General features: G+C 35.1%; 1 protein-coding gene across 3 annotated transcripts in view; it reads right to left on the bottom strand.

The window, feature by feature from the left end:
• Nucleotides 1-886: 886 nt before the first annotated feature.
• The window catches only part of LOC127876029 (brain tumor protein-like), a 33,240-nt gene continuing 15,353 nt past the window's right edge, over nt 887-18,773 (bottom strand). For 2 of the 3 annotated variants that reach the window (XM_052420872.1, XM_052420871.1), the window contains one exon: nt 887-13,296. In XM_052420872.1, coding sequence (XP_052276832.1) covers nt 10,880-13,296 — 2,417 coding nt within the window. In that variant the 3' untranslated portion in view covers nt 887-10,879. Of the gene's footprint in view, nt 13,297-14,939; nt 15,505-18,773 lie in introns of those variants that run through there. The other variant, XM_052420870.1, reaches the window with a different exon arrangement.

Below are 18,773 nucleotides of genomic sequence, written 5' to 3'. Positions count from 1 at the left end.
GTATTTTCCTTACACTGGGTACAGTGCAGTATACACCCAGGTACTCTAAAGTAGTATCTGAGCCGAAAATGACCAAATGAGGCACAATGAATGTACACATTAAAACTTCTGTGAAATAACAAGTGCATGTTTAATAACGCTCAAACGCTCAGGTACTACTTACATGTATCCCGGGTACTCTTTATGTATACTTACATTTACCCCGGGTACGGTTAATATACTTAACATACCTGGTCGATATTAGACTGTACCCGAGTTGTATTCCTGCCTAAAATCCATGTTGTAAAACGCTCTACTGATAATCGTTCAACGATATTGTTTACCTTATACAAACTTCTCTTTTGAACAAGAGATTTGTTTGTCAGAAACACAATGCCCCCTACTGCACCGCTTTGATTTTTTATTTTTATTATATACCTTATAAAAATTACTTCCCTTGTAAAAATGATCTGTACCTGCCAAATGATAAATAGAAATTATCTTCATTTAAAGCTTCCTTTATCTTCCTAGGATTTGTTTTTTTGACCTTGACGGATGACCTCGACCTTTCACTACTCAAAATGTGCAGCTCCATGAGATACACATGCATGCCAAATATCAAGTTGCTATCTTCAACATTGCAAAAGTTATGGCCAATGTTCAAGTTTTCGGATGGACGGACGGACAATTCAACTGCTATATGCCACTCTACGGGGGGCATAAAAATCTACAGTAACTTCACTCTAAGCACTCAGGTCAATTCGTAATTTGATGAAGATTTTTTGGATCGATGTTGAAATTTGTAAGATGAAACAGCCATTGTTCTGCTACCTTAGATTTGACATTATACTAGTCTGGAAAAGTTCACAGACATTTTAAGGACCAACAAAACAACAAAGACCCAACATGAAGCAAACAAAATACTTTATTAATACCATTCATGTACACTCATTATTATAATAACAAAATAAATGTGACTGGGTGTCAATAAAAACGCTCAAATAATCATGACGCATGTTGGGTTGTTATGCTATGAAAATGGATGAATAACTATTTTATGGTAACAAATGCCATGATTGTATAAATATGCAAAATACTTCAGGCTATTTCTGGCCAAACCATTTAACAGCAAAATGTTCAACATCAAACAAATTGTTGATAGAAAATAACCACTACACTTTATACTAGTTTAAAGTCACAAAAGAACATACACAAATTAAGATAGGTAAACAAAGAAATGCAACACAAACTACTAGTATGTCAAAAGGGGTGCTAACATACAGAGATATAAGTGCACTTCAAAAGGTGAACTAAGAATTCAAACAGAATGCTACCGGTACTTATTTTAGCATGAAGTATTTTGCTTGATGAGATCTTATTTTATAAAAACAATATAAAATCTTTCTTCTTTCAAACTGTCTCAACACATTTACTCACTCATTGGCTAATTGTGCATTTTGTCAACAATCCAACACATTTATTGCATCATTTTTAATGTTTGATCCGTTTTTAATCTAAAAATCTAATAAATATGTAACAACACAAAAACACACAAAACTAATAACTATATATTATGTAATATAAATTAATATTCATGGTGTATTCCATGTTATTGTTGTTAAATTAGATTATTTAATATACAAATGTACCTTTTTATATTACAATTCTAAATTTAGATCATTAATGTATATATTATGTATTTATTATTATATGATTACCATATACATTATACGATATTTAGTTGTGTCACTGACCGTACTTGTGGAAAATACACAATTTGAGGGTTAATGTACCTCTACAGAGTAAACTAAACAATGGATTTCAAAACAGCAGTTGATTGAATAAAAATTAATAATACAGAAGAGAAAACACCATAAAACATCTACTTAACAAAAACATGTCTGCGATGTTCCAATGTTTTAAAACTTGGTATTATTTTACTGTTATAAAAGGTTAAAAGTATAAGGGACTAGCATTTTTCACAAAACTGAATTTTTGTCAATCGATCAATGGAATCTTTGCATTTTGATAACCATTTCCATTTAAGCAGTACTCAGACATTATTCAAGTGAGCTAAATTGTTCTTAACAAGTGGAATGTTTCCATTGCAGCCAAATTCCTCCAAAGACAGACATTTAATTCTCCTTTATTTCGACAATAAGGCAACATTTCATAGCCAGCTGTACCTTTTTTTGTTAAAAGACATAATTTTTGGAAGAATAGTAACATTTAACAAAAATAATTGGTCAACAATTTTTTTAATCCAGTGGATATGGAATTTTTGTAAACAATTTTTAACAGATATGGCATTTCAATAAAGATAACAGTAACAGCTTTGTAGCACTAGAATATGAACAAGTTATTAACAGAAACTATTCTTGTAACATGAAAAACTCCTAGTTTCTTCTTGGAATACTCAAACAGAATACATCAAACACTTTTTTTTTGTATTTTATACAGATTTTTTCCCCAAAGGAATAATCAAATATTTCAATGCAACATGTAAAAAAGATAATCAAGACTAACAGTTGACTATACAACAGTTGCTGACATTGCAAATGGCATCTATGTAACAAACCAAACAAAATAAATAATCTAAAAATGAAACTAAACAACTAACTTATCTACATTTCTACAAAACAAGCTCCATGGAGCAAAGAAATAAAGCAAAAACCAACAAAGACTAACTTATGTTTAACATTGAATATAAAAACGCATGCACAAATCTCAGCATAGTAATTATCAACACCCTGTACTTATACTGGACACTTCACTGGTTAATATGCCTCTGGTGCTCATAGGGTAAAGCAATCCATATGCAATGCATATTGATTTAATGTGGTTGTTAATTTATTTTTTGTATACAAGGAAATCCTGAGCCCACCAACAAATTGAGTCGTGTTCTTAGAAAACTGGGCATAATGCATGTGCGTAAAGTGTCGTCCCAGATTAGCCTGTGCAGTCCGCACAGGCTAATCAGGGACGACACTTAACGCTTTAATTGCATTTTTCGTTTAAAGGAAGTCCCTTTTTATTGAAAATCTAATTTAAGCGGAAATGGTCGTCCCTGATTAGCCTGTGCGGACTGCACAGGCTAATCTGGGACAACACTTTACGCATATGCACTTTGCCCAGTTTTATCAGAACAAGACACAATTAATATTTCTTCTACACAAGCTATCGATGATTATGTTGGTAGGTTGTGTACTAACTTGAGTTCTGAAAGAGAGTTTAGAGCATGTTGCGTATATAAAAGGAGTACAGGTCTCTTCTTAACCCAAACTTACATTTATTTAACAGCTTACACCTGCAAAGGACACAACACTTAACGTTATAAAAAATCTAATAAACAACAAAAAACATCTAATATTGAAAACACTTAAAACAGTCATATATATCATGTGCATATCAACTTCAACTTTCGAAAATAAAAATGCTAAACACACCTGGTTTTGAAAAAAATATCCACGAACACAATTCGTTAACAGCCTGGAATGAGAATATTAAACCTCTCAAATATCAAATTATCAACAATTTTCTTCTCAAATGCTGTACACCAAACACATGAATATGAACTTTTTACACTTATATTCTGATCTTTACACAAACATAAAACCACCTACTTGTAAAAAAAGCCCTCCTGTTTTTTGGCAATAAACTTCTTTTTATAGCAGAGGCCCCTACTTCACTTATAGATTCACAACATTCAAAGCTTTTCTGCAGCAACGAATAATGATCTGCACAAAATCGAACTGAATGCATGGTAGTTTTAAATACCCTTTTGAAGAATCTTAAGATTTAAAATTAACCAACAGACAAAAAAGTACAAAATGTAAGGTTCATGAAAAAGTCCAACATTATGCACTGAAGTCTCTGACCCATTATACTCTTGTCCAATGCACAGAGCAATTAGGCAAATACACTATGGTGACCAAAGCATCACAGCAAATCAAAGATACAACAGCACAGAAAACATTTAATACAACATACAACAACCAGTACATGATAATTATTCAAACATAACCATAAAAACAATCAAAGACTAACTGTTTCAATGTCAACTCGGCCCTTCCCACGGATTTTAATCCGGGGCAACTAACAAACGTAAACCTGGTCAATGTACCTTGCTTACTAACAACTCAGTAAATTAAATCATGCAACAGTAAGCATAGAAAATAACACCACTTAACAGTTAAGTCTAAATACACTGGACAAGTAACCAATCTGTTTCACTCAATTGAAATTTATTTTTCAATTGATATAAAGTTTAGCTACAGTAAGTTCTTTTGCAATTAATGGCAACATTTATCAAGCAGTGTACATTGATCAGATCTCAACTTTCCGATAACATTTAAGCATAAAAGGAGAGCCAAGATGGCCCTGAAGTGCTCGCCTGAGTTCAAGGTACATGTATACAAATTGTTCAAGACTTTACATGGTAACCTTTTTTTAAAACTCAGTTTACCAAGTTTAACCGATTTATGCCTAGTGGACTCTCCCATCCTTCTAAATTGGATCAATTTATTTCCAAAATAATGGATGTCTAGTATATTTATTTCTATATTTAGAATATTTCTTACAGAAATTCCTTTAAGCAAACAGCGCAGACCCAGATGAGAAACCGCATCATGCTGCGTCTCATCTGGGTCTACGCTGTTTGCCAAAGCCGTTTTTCTAGACCCTAGGCATAAATGGGTTAATTGCTTGATTTTGTCAAGATGTATATTCTAACCATTTTTCATCAAGATTGATTCATAGAAGTGGCTTCTAGAGGTAACAAGGTTTTCCTCTTACCTCTTAGTTATTTTTAAGATTACGTTCTGACAAAATTTTCATAAAGATTGAGTCACAAATGTGGCCTTTATAGTTGGTGCATGGTTTGCCTAATATTTGCCAACACACAAGGTATGATATGCTGGACAGAGAGTGATCACAATAGCTCACCATTAGCACTTTGTGCTCAGGTTAGCTAGAAAAAAGCAATAACATTATGCACCAAATCAACAATTAAGAGACATTTTTTATGACTTTCAAGTGTCTTAGGAATCATGTTGGGACTAACAAGCTGTCATTGCTAACAACTGACATAAGAAAAACAACAGTCTTCTTTAAGTTAACAAAAAGTTCAACAGAAAAACTTTCACTGCATTCTTAAACTCTCAAAAATTAATTTTTGAGCAAAAATAGAAAGAACAACATTGAAATTGGTCCACATAGCTTAGACGTTTATACACAGTTAAAAGCTAATACTTAAACTACCTAACAGCTTTTAACATACACTTCAAATATGCTTTCAGTTGAGTTTTAATTATTTTTTTCTTATAAAGATAATTATAATAAATTGTACAAAATCTATTTATGTGATTCTCACAGGACTACTCTAAATACTAATTAAGACAATTATTTATTGTCAATGACAACAACACATTGTGCAGATCCATGGAAAATTTGCATATACCTAATACCTACAACATTAAAAAAGAAGGCATTTTCATTTCAGTGATTGCAAACATAAACACAAATGCTAAAAACTCAAAAATTATAGAAAAATTATTTAATGGTATTTTTCAATGATTTTCATATAAAAATTCAGTTGTATACAACACTAAAAAATATTCATGTGTTATCTTGCAGAGCAAACTTGAACAATTGGCGTAATTTAGCCGCCAGCACCTGTCCTGAATGGAGTTTAATGGCTAACATGAATTAATGAATTTTTGATTGAGTATTTCAGTTCTAAATTCAAAACACAACAGACAACAAAATGGGAAGATGCTCAGCAAAGTATAAAATGTGAATACAATATTTATGAAATACTTCAATGGAACAGTGCGGAATTTATATCATCTACCATAAACATTATATAACAAGCTCAGCAGTAGAATACAAATTACTATGCTATCAATTCTTTTGGTTTCAATTTATTATTTAGCAAAAAATCTGTTAAAATGGTTTATAAGCAAATAAACATTAAATACCCAGCGTTTTAACAAGTACACATAAAGCATTTTCACAGCATACTTAGTATCATGGCACATTATAAAATAGCTAAGAAACATATGATGCTGACAAACTCCATCAATACAATTTCATTGAATTCCTACAACTTATTTAATAAAAAAATCTAACATAAAGTTTTGGGTGTTATGTTAAATTTATCCAATACAAAACAATCAATTTCAAACCAGAATAAATGAAACAAAGTTAATAAAAGAGCCATTATTGTGAATGCATTTCAATTTTGTTTCAAAGGGACACAACGCAGTATATACACATTGACCATATTTTCACACTTGTTAGCTCCCTTTTTCAGAGCACAAAATGGATAAAAATTTGATTAAAACAATTTACTTCATTTTTTTAGTTTTTTTTTTATAATTTGAATAAAAATGCATTTATACTACAACAATATAGGCTACAATTTATATCTTACAGCTTAAGAACCATACACAAGTACACACATTTAAATATGCTTCAAAACTACAAGATTCCATGAAATGGTGCATACAAAAATATTCATATATTATGGTCAATAATATTAATATGTATCAGTTGAAAAAAAAATCAACAACAACAACACAACAGCAACGACAGTGAAAATGATCATGCCAATGAACAACAACAGAACTGAGCAAGTGAAAAATAAAATATCCCAAAAGGTGGAAACTGTTCAGCATGCTTTGAACATTTTTCTTAGATGAAAACGTTTACAAAATAAATGCATCTCAAAAATTCAGTTTCAAAGGCAGAAAACAAACATATGAAGCAGATTGTTCACATCAGACTATCTTACTATTGAAAATTAAAATAGACCCTTTGTTAACCCTTACAATGCGGGAACCAAATTTTTAAGGCCTTTGCAAACAGTTTGGATCCAGATGATACGCCACAGAACGTGGCGTCTCATCAGGATCCAAACTGTTTGCTATTCTGATAGTATTTTTTGAAAAAAATCAAAGAAAATGCTAATTTTATAAATTCAGCAGACGACATTTTAGCAGAAAACAAATTTCCCAGCATGCAAAGGGTTAAATGATAACTGAATCAAGAAAAAAGTACTGTGATAATGGCAAAAAGGCAAGGCTTTAATAATTAACATGAGCATAGCCCAATATAACATGAATATAAAAGTTTCGGCTAACAAAAAACAACAAAAATTGCACCGTCTTTAGTTTTTGGATAATTAAGCATAAACACTGGAAACTTCTACAGTAACAGTGCACAAATCTATGGTCATGATCATTATTCTTGAGACACAAACTTTGTTACTACGGCAACAGAGGTCACTTGAACACATTTATATAAGTAAACTATAGGGAACACACCTATTGGCAGTTACAAGTTGTGTAGGTCAAATAAAAACAACGCATTTTATGAGAAAAACCCTGACATGTTTAGAATGCTCATTACAAGTACAACCATGAACACCTACAGATAAACATTTCATAATATCAATGGGAAATAACAGCTAAAATTAATCTGAACTTTTTTTTCATATTAAACATCAGGTAAATGCAACTCTAAAAGGGTATAGTAATTTATCCACACATATTGTACTTTTCGTGTAGTTGATGCTAGTTTGATCAATTGAATCGATGTTGACAAGCAGTCCAAGGTGTGAATTTTAATGATTAAAATGGCAGCACCAATGCATCAAGGCACAGTTTCTTATGACTTGCTACACGATTCTAGTCACTTCGAGTTTCAACAAACAGTGTATGAACCTGCTTAAAACCATCACTTGTTTGTTGATTTTTATTTTTTTGGAAAATTGGATGCAAAAAAGCAAAAAAGCTTAAATTAATAAAGTACATTCCTATATAACATTATTATGCAAAATGTCGGTATATCAATATAAAAATTGATTGAACATAAAATTCCCAAACAAATGCAAAAGTATGTCAAAATCTAAGAATTGTATAACATTTGGGCTTGTGAACCTATCATAACAAAAACAATTTAGTGATTTGAGATGAGAAATGCTGATGATTCACATGTGGATTATCACTCACCTACAACTTATTTGATAGGTGCAACTATTCTGCAAACATCGGTGGATTATATCTATTAATACATTATTCAGTTACATATCTTTAATGAAGATCTTCATTTTGAATTAATCACAGGTTTATACACTAGGTTCAAGGGCCTGTTTACTACAAGACTATAAACAGTGCCCCAGATAAGCTGCGTATCTGCGTCTTTCACCCTATTAAAATGTCTAAAAACGCAAAGAAATTCAATAACATGCGTATTGAAAACGCAACCATTTTGATTTGTACGCAAATTCGTCAAATTCGATGCGTACGACACAATAGCTTCGTTCGAAAATGCTTTGCTTATTTTCGGTATTTTCTCTTTGAAATAATTATCGTCACGCGTCTTTATTAAGCAAGCGCCTGGATGACGGAGCATGAAAACAGTCAAGCTTTATTCAAACTCTCTGCGTTCTAGATTTCATAGTTAAATAAAGCGTCTGATCAAATTATTTTCCTCGACATACATGCGTTTTTAATCTGACTTTATCCGTCGCTCATTGTACACGTATTTATAAAGCGCCTGTACTTTCAGTTTCTATAACGATGCGAAATAAAAAAAATTAAGAGAGGTCGAAAGGCGTCCGCTATTGTTGCGCAAAAATGTCAGTCGATCGCAAACTGTTTCGAACCAAGAAAGCAAGAGCCAAATGATCATTCGTGTTATCGATTTTTTTTGTTTTAAGTTTATATTAAGGACAGTTTCAATGATTAAAAATGTTATGAAACATCAGTTTATTAAAGTTAATTATGATAGTTTAAAGTTTTATTGAATCAATACAAGTGAGCATCTTCCACAAAGGTAAACATCAGTGATATAAAGGTATGCATTTTTATTAATCATTTCACCCTATTTCAAGAAGGAAATCACCCTATTTTTCAAAATCGATGGGTGAAAACCCTATTTCTCAAATAATTATCTGGGGCACTGTATAAAAGACCTTTGTTTAAAGAACACAATGGAGGCCTCTTCTTATACCAATGTAAATATTTTCATAGGATCTGTTGCAAGTAAAAACTTGTCAATGTTTATCCAATACTTGATTGTTTACACTTGCTCCAAAATTGTAGAGGAATGTAGATAAGATTTATTGATCAATGACGGCTGATGAAATACTCATTTACTGCTAGAGTAATGTGTCAGTGTAGTAAAAAATAATACATGGCACAATTATGGCTTCAATTCTTGATGCTTTGCCTTTTCAAAAACAATAACAAAATGTGGTAGCAATATTAAACAAAGAAACCTAAGACAATCAATGAACTTGTGTGACCTCTGTACCAAGCGACTTGTCTATTTTTAGGACAAAGAAGTGACACCTATTTATAGACAAGACTGCAAGGAGGGGAAGTAACTGCGCAGTAGCAGACACTACCCTGTGCATAATAACAACAATGTTATGGCTACAGACAAATGGTGTCGGGAATGAGTCATCAGGGAGTATTGGACAAAGACATTCAACAAAGACCTGATTCATCTGGCAAATACATTAAATATTAATCTCTAGTCTGACTATTGGACATTGCCCCACTAACAACTGAATACAAAACAGGATAGCCGCAGCAGACAATTAAGTTTTACTTGGTTTATTATATTGGCAACAGATTTTCATGATGGAAGAGATTTTTGTTTATAAACTTTTTAATTCATGGGAAAAAAAAGATTTGATCTTTTTCTTGGCAATTGAAATGCATTTTTGTTACCTGTAATTGTTTTCATAACATAACAATGCAAACTTTTAATAAAATAATTAATTTGATAGACTTAACAAGGCCAAAAATTTGAATACACCTGCAAAATGACTAAAGTAAACTTTTGGATTATTCTCAGATATTGCAAGTCTGAGGTAGCACATATCAAGTATTATGGTCCAGCTGTGATATAACTAAACACACTACACCGTTATTAAATAAATTATAATGATCAAGAAAAAACACAACAAAAACAACAAAAATAAAAACAAATAACTGCAAAAAGGTGATTTGCTTATGTAAACTGATTGTATCAACTAGATGATGACAATGCCATAACCAAGTAATGAAAACATGCTACATAAATTATAATTATAATTTGTATAACATTACATAACAAAACAAAACTGGGAAAGATTCGTAGGCAATTAAATAGAATTAAATTAATTTATAAGCTGTGCATTAGCACAACAACAATATACAAGGCTCTATCACATTAATAATAATTACAAACAAAATACTTATTAATAATCAGATTTGTTCATAAATACAAGAATATGTTCAATCATTAAGTACATGAGATACAGGTTATGGTTTATAAATCGTTTTCACAGTGATGCTACACACCAAACAATGCCTGATTATTTTTAAACCACAAATACTGACCAAGTGAAAATAAGCATGTCCCATGTCCAACACAACTCATGCCAATGGAAGTACTTGTTTAAATTTTAACCATCAATACCCTTGTTGTTGGTTGCCATATTGGACGAGTAAGGAGTTGTCACTCATGCAAACTGTGTTTGACTAGTCCATTTGTTTTTCAAACAACATGTTGACTGTTAGCATTTCAAAAACAACTTTTTCTATTTCAAATCCAGAACACAAAATAATTGGTAAATATTCACAATTAAACACTGGCACAGCAGCCTATACAATTTATCATTTCCATCCACCAAATTTTGAGTGTCTAGTGTTAAACTATTATATCTGTCAAAAAACTTTCACATACAACAGTTACACGCTGAACTCTGATGATGTCTTTAGCCTGCCACTCACAAAACATGATGCATCACTTCAACCAGGCCTTTCCTAACAAGTCAATTTAGATGATAAAACTGAGTGACACGCGTTAAAGTACTATAGGGCGCTCACAACCTCTCCCAAAACATCTACATCCCAAGGCTCGGAATTTGTGCATATCTGTAAATGTAAAGGCGGTAGTCTTTACTGGCAAGCACCACAGACCCGTCGTCCATGAGAGCCACATCGAAACATTGGGCGTGCTTCACCTTGCTCTCGAGGGCATTGATCAGCTGCCCGTCCTGGGTGAATATTGTGAGATTGAAGTTGTTGTGGTTGTCCGCCACGAGGATCTCGCCTTGGCTGTTGATGCCGACGCCAATCGGGTAATTTGTGATGCCTTCACCACCAATCTGGCGAAGGTACTGTCCGGTGTAGTTGAACACCTTCACGCAGTGGGCGCGATTATCACTTATGAAGATCTCTTCTTTGTCGTTCACAACGACTCCGTTGGGAAACTCCAGGTGCTTTGAGCAGCCGAACTTGTGCAACGTGTTGCCGTACTGATCGAAAATGATGACCCTCATCACTTTGCACTCTACTATTATGATCCTGCCTTTGTTGTCGATAGCAACGCCTCGTGGATGCTGCAAGATATTGGCCCCGAATTTTCGGACAAACTGTCCATACTGATTGTAAACCTGAATTTGGTGAGTAGGACTTCTCTCTGTAACAATGATATCCCCCGAGGTCTTTACTGCAGCCACACGGTTCGGATACAATAACTGCCCATCTCGCTTGCCACATTCACCAAACTGGAATTTGAATCTTCCCTCCTTGTCGAAGATCTGAATCCTGTGGTTGTTGGTGTCGGCTACGACGATGTCATTCTGAGCATTGACGGCCACACCGCTTGGTTCTGTAAACTGACCCTCCATGACTCCAAACTCTCCAAACTTGCAGTGGTAGATCATCTTCTGGCGCTTTATCTGAGACTTCGGTGGGTACAGGTTGGTTGAAATCAGTTTGCTTGTGATATCCATCAGAGGATAGGTGCTGGTCGAGAACACATCAATTCCATTCTGGAAAATATCAAGACCGCCACTTGACCATTTCTCATACAGGTTGGTATCACCGTTTGTCGTGAAGGTGTCAGTAGTTGGAAATAAGAGATTGTTCTCAAAGGCGGGGTTGGTGCCAAAACTGGTGGTCGTCACAAAGTCTTTGGGTTCAATGGTTGGAACTGGGTCAAAAAGATGACCATTGAGCGAGCCATTCATGCCATTCATGTGCGAATTACTGAGCGTGATTGGTGGAGGGCTAATGGAGTTTATGGTGGTGTTGACCACTCCATTAGGTCGAGCAATCGGCTGTTGAGGTTTAGCAATGATATGTGAGACGTCGCTGGGCCCTTCTCGAACATAGCCAAACGTGTTCCTAACTCCCGTCTGAATCGCCTGGAAGTTGGATATGAACTCAATGTCGTGGTAGCTTTCATTATCGGTGTCGGGAGAGAAGTTGAACAAATTTTGGAACCGCTGTTCTACGATGTTCTTAAACATTAATGCCTCTGGGGTTGTGGCGAATTTCGTTATTTTGTCCACAAATTCAGTCCCACAATACAGCTTGTCAATGTGTTCCTGAATCTTCAATCCCAGATTGTTGATTAGAAGCTGCTTACTGTTGAAGGCCTGGTCAAGTTCTTTCAACGATTCAGACTTTCTTTCGTCCAGCATGGCCCGATAGAAATTGTATGTATCGTTAATGTCATTCTGGGCCTTGTGGTACTGGACCTGAAGTCGGCTGGCAATGTGATCGATGCTCTTAGCGCAGGTTTTCAGTTCGCAAACTTTCATCTTGGCGTCCTGCTCAATCAAGTGCATCTGGGCGATCTGTTTGTCTCCTGCATCAGACAGGAACTGACAGTCGTGACCTCTGCCATGCTCAAACATCGTACACTCCTTACAGATCGGGATGGAACAGGTCTTGCAGTAGAACTTAAGCTCCTCCTGCTTGTGGCGAGGGCAGTACAGCGGCTTACCCATCTTGCCGTTCTCCTTGTTGTTCCTCAGGTCCGTCAGGCTGCTCACGCGGTGGCCCTCGAAACAATGCATAAACTGGTGTGCCATTACGCAGTTTGCACACAAGAAGTTTGCGCAATCAAAGCACCGAGCGACTGCATTTGTGTCTTTGCTTTTACATCCGGTACAGTGTAAGGCACTGGTGACAAGGGCAGTCTTCTCCAGAAGATTACTAACTGCATAGTCGGGCAGCAAGCCGCTTAGGCCATTGGCGTTGAGGAACGTGTCCTGGTGGCAGTCAGGGCACGTGATCTTGTCCGGGATCTCTTGACTTTTCTCCAGGCACGATTGGCAGAACGTGTGGAAGCAGCTTAATACTTTGGGTATTGAGAAGGTTTCGTTGCAGACTGTGCAGCGTAGGTTCGGGTTGCCGGCCGACTCCATCTCGGAATCGGAGGAGTTGGAGGCGGTGGTCACCGTGTCACTCTGGGATGGAGTCGGTGAAGCCATATTGGAATCAGGCGTACTTCTATCTGATGATGATTCTGAAAGTACACAAAGGGGGGTAACTTAAAACCTTTAAAAAACGAAACTTAGATGTTACCTGTCATCACCAGGTTATGCGATGTTTACGACTCACTAGATTTAAATGTTTAATCAGTTTTGAGCCAATGATTCTCCTAGAAGAACAGCATACAGTACTCCAACTGAAAGATACAAGCTTGCTTTGTTTTCATGTTATGACGAATAGACTAGTACTGAAGAGAAAGATTGCACTTCACAACTTCTATTTATGACCTTGGCATAACAGCATGTCTTCTTGGCATAGCTTTAAGTTTAGATTATTAGGCAGTGTATTATTGTTTTACAATGAACAACTAAAAACATGCATCACTGATTCATGAATGATTAGCCAAAATGTTCGGTACAAATCACTGTTATTGGCCATGAATGTTACTAGTGATCAATAGTAATGCAAAATATCCAAAGGCAATAAATAAACACACTCCACATTTCTGACAAAATACGCCAACTTCCCCCTGATTCAATTTTGCTGAATAAATTCAAAGGCATACAGAACACACTACACATTGAATACATCACAGGAAACATTTTTTCTCACCACTGATGCATAACCAGCACTGGCTACAGACACTCAGTTGCTTTCCCCAGCTGGATTGTATCAACCGGCTATTAAAACATAAATCATTTATATCAAATATATCCCAATGGCAGACCAGAAAGACACTGAGTACAGAAGCCACTTCACCTCCCAACAAGAGCACTTCAGCTAATTGCAGAATGGCACAGCAACTAGTATAATTACAAGACTCAAGATTTATTTTATTCCCCGAACCAAGCCACAATCAGACCGCAGGACATGCTTACATCACAAAAAACCTAGCGGTCTGTGTCTGCCGAATACTTAACCCATTTATGCCTAGTCGACTCTCCCATCCTTCTAAATTGGATCAATTTATTTCCAAAATTAGGGATGTCTAGTATATTTATTTCTATATTCAGAATAGTTCTTACAGAAATTCCTTTAAGCAAACAGCGCAGACCCTGATGAGACGCTGCATCATGCGGTGTCTCATCTGGGTATACGCCGTTTGCCAAGGCCTTTTTTCTAGACGCTAGGCATAAATGGGTTAAAGCTATTTTTGCAGACGGAATGTGGCTGAATTTTGATGAAATTGATAAAGTATGTTTTCTGAAAATTACATTTACCTATATAACATCAAAATGTATGCTTTCGGTGTTTTTTTTTCATTCAAAATGGGGTCTGGTAACTGGACCCATTCCCAATAGAAAAAAGTATATATTTTTCCCCAAATGGGAGCTCAAAATTCCCCCCAAAAAATTGTGTTTTTTTTTTTAGATCAATATTTTGTTCATCTCCCATCCATATAAGATCAACCTTAGTAAATATAATCCTGACAAAAATCGTTCGCCGGACGTTTTCGCCAAACGATTATTTTATTCGCCGAATTTGCTAAATTTTCGCCATTGGCGAATCTGGCAAACAGCAGCGGGAGCCCTGCATACATGTACAATGTTCCTATGAAACACTGATAAATAATTATAACCAGGATAGAAAACTAACAATGTCCTTCCACACTGAGAACTTGAGACGCGTTCAAATTTCCGTCAGAGATGCTCTATTAACCAAACATAGTACATGTACCTTGAAAAAGTGTGTCAATGTCTAGACTCCAATATCTGTCCCAGAAGTCATTATATGTCTTGGAACACAACTTCATGGCCTTCACGTCAATGTCATGAAGCTCGATCAGTTTTAACGCACTCACTTGGAAATCCATTTAATTTGAACACAAAATAGGTCTAGTACTGAAAAATGTTTTTGTTTTACAATCGAAGAGATTATTGTTGTTATTGCTGAAATATGAACTGTGCAACAACTTAATTTTTGTCAACAGTCTATGCTTTGTAAAAGTTTTATTAAAAGTCTATTCCATCATTTTAAAATTGTCTTTCTGTGTGCACTTCTGCAAGCTTCCATAAGAAATGATTTTATGACATTGATGTACTGGTATATATACTGTAAGACCGAACAGACAAAAACTTGATAAAGTTGAATGCACTCTGAAGTGTGTGCTATCTTTCCTAGAGAGCATTTCCTAAGTCAAACAGCCACTGTATTGGTTTTCCCTACCTATTTCATATGTCAATGTCCTTATAACACCTATCAGTTTACAATCCTATCAATCGTACAATGCTATGTATTTTGGGTGTAAAGTATGCTTAAGGTGTAAGAGAGTGATTGAGTTAAAATTTAAACGAATCACTTCACCAAGAAATGTTTGTATCACGTGATATTGTTAGCCTCCCCCTCCTAACCCCTCAACACAACTTTTTAATAAGGCACCATCATGTGAACATGACCTTGACCTTTGATCTCAAAATCTTTAGGGGTCTTCCATCCCTAAATAATAACTAACCAACTAATTTGTTAGATCCTGGGCTAAAATGTTCACTAGATGACATTTAGATTTGTATTTGCCAGGGCTTACTCACCCATTCACAAAACAAGAGATTGCCAAGCAATATTGTCCCCTACCGGTGAAACTCCACCATTGTCAGTATTTATTTATTTCTATATTCGTTGCCATAACAATCAGAATTCTTGATGTAGGAACAAAATGAAATGACGTGCATAATCTCCATATTGCCATCTATCCATGTTTCAAGTTTCATGAAAAATGAATACGGTTTTTGTCACTGTGACCTTGACCTTTGACCTAGTGACCTGAAAATCAATAGGGGTCATCTACCAGTGATGATCAATGTACCTATGAAGTTTCATGATCCTAGGCCTAATTATTCTTGAGTTATCATCAGGAAACCATTTTACTGTCTTGAGTCACTGTGACCTTGACCTTTGACCCAGTGACCTGAAAATTAATAGGGGTCATCTTCCAGTCATTATCAATGTACCTATGAAGTTTCATGATCCTAGGCGTAAGCATTCTTGAGTTATCATCTGGAAACCATTTTACTATTTCAAGTCACTGTGACCTTGACCTTTGACCTAGTGACCTGAAAATCAATAGGGGTCATCTGCCAGTCATTATCAATGTACCTATGAAGTTTCATGATTCTAGGCATAAGCATTCTTAAGTTATCATCCGGAAACCATTTTACTATTTCGAGTCACTGTGACCTTGACCTTTGACCTAGTGACCTGAAAATCAATAGAGGTCATCTGCCAGTCATTATCAATGTACCTATGGAGTTTCATGATCCTAGGCCTAAGCGTTCTAGAGTTATCATCCAGAAACCATTTTAATATTTCGAGTCACTGTGACCTTTGACCTAGTGACCTGAAAATCTATAAGGGTCATCTGCCAGTCATGATCAATGTACCTATGAAGTTTCATGATCCTAGGCCTAAGCGTTCTTGAGTTATCATCCGGAAACCACCTGGTGGACGGACGGACGGACCGACCTACCGACATGAGCAAAACAATATACCCCCTCTTCTTCGAAGGGGGGCATAAATATGAAGAATTTTTTTAAGTTATTAGATCCAGAAAAGTGTGATGGACAGACTGACAGACAGACAGAGCGCATACCATAGGTCCCGTCCGGTTTCACCGGTAGGGGACAATAAGCCAATGGCTACAAATAAGTAGATTTGGCTAAAGAGAATTCTATTGGGCTACAACTTTTTCCAATGGATCCCCATAGACAGACCTAATAGAGTCAGACTTTTATTTTCTACATTACATTTGGCTGATGCAAATAACATTCTGATTCTTAGATGGGAAATTAACATTTCTGGAACATATTAAATATTTTAATATTATGTTTTATATTAATATTATAAGAAGAGGATGGCAGATTCTTCTATTATTCGTTTGCATTTTTTTTTTACTACATAACATATTAAAAGAATTAAAGAATGATTAATGCTCATGAATAAATTATTCCCCATAATGATTAATTTCACAGTGCATAATGCAGCTCCATGAGATACACATGCATGCCAAATATATAAAGTGGCTATGTTCAATATTGAATAATTTTCTCCCTTTTTAAAGCTTATTACTTGCCTTAAATCTGTATTTTTTACCGTAGACCGTAAAGGATGACCTTGACCTTTTACCACAATGTGTTTGTCAGAAACACAATGCCGCCTACAGCGCCGCTTTGATTTATTTAACAAAAATATATATGTGGGCAGGTCAGATAACTATGTCCATTTAAAGCTTATTACTTCCCTTGACTTTGTTTTTTTTTACCCTAGACCTTGAAGGATGATGTTCACCTTAAAATTTTACCACTCAAAATGTGCAGCTCCATGAGATACACATGCATGCCAAATATCAAGGTGCTATCTTCAATATTTAAAAAGTTATGGCCAATGTTAAAGTTTTTTTCGGACGGACGGACAGACACACTGACTGACGGACAGTTCAACTGCTATATGCCACCCTACCGGGGGCATAAGAATTTCCACTATAGTATGCTAGTTATTTAATCGGGTAAAAAGCCATTGTTTTTAACTTACATTATGTACATTCAGACATTCCCAATAGTGCTGGACCGTTGGATCTGACCCTTTTCTAAGACATGACCAATTGAATATGCTATGTTGCCAGTCCGTAATAACTTATGAGCAAAATTTTATTTATTTCACAGAATTAAAACCTGAAAATAAATTAGCTAAAATGAAATATAAGCAGTAAAAATTAAATCCCTTTTTTTTTTACCTTCAATACATGTTACTGCGCATGCGCACCAAACTATTCGCCCTAAGCGAGTAAATATGTCAATAGCTTTTACGGTTAAACGAAAACACTTTCTGCAACTCAGATTGTTGTAATCGGTGTATTAACAGTTCTTTCTCTATCAAATTTACGTGTAATTGTGCAGTTTCATTCATTTATATATCTTTGTGGCCAGTTTGTTGACATTTGTAGTTTAAATCTGAGTTGGCATATAATTTGGCGACCAGGAAATACTTGACATCTGAAATTTTCTTTATACTGATAATTGCTTGCTGCTTTAAAAACTTATGTTTGTTAAATTATATTATGGATATCCCACATGTGTTCATTTGTTTTAGGTACTTCATTGATTCCTAACAAGTATAAATTTGATTTTTTGTGTTAAATAATTTATTTACATTCTTCAATCACACAAAACTATCAGCATTTGAAAAAAATTGTTTTATCAGCAATTTGCATACCAGCATACATTTTTTGAATTTTCAATGACGAATTGCGTTGTTTTTAATACTGTGAGTGTGTTGTGATTTGTTAGTGTTCATCAGCGTCTGACACCAACAGGAGTTCAGGACTCCTAAAATGAGACCGGAACACTTTTTGTGTCATTTTTATTTTTCATTTTGTTTATCCAATTATAATTATGGCGACAAATTTGAGTTAAACAAGTGATGCTTCGGTCCTTATGAATCCCTGTCCGGTCCTGCATGTTTTTAGTCTACAATGTACTTTTGGGAATGTCTGATATTGTAAATATACTTTCTATGTCA

The sequence above is a fragment of the Dreissena polymorpha genome, chromosome 4, assembly GCF_020536995.1.
Source record: "Dreissena polymorpha isolate Duluth1 chromosome 4, UMN_Dpol_1.0, whole genome shotgun sequence".
NCBI lineage: Eukaryota > Metazoa > Mollusca > Bivalvia > Myida > Dreissenidae > Dreissena > Dreissena polymorpha.
The sequence above is the reverse complement of the archived record's forward strand: the minus strand, read 5'-3'. Positions and strand labels throughout refer to the sequence as shown.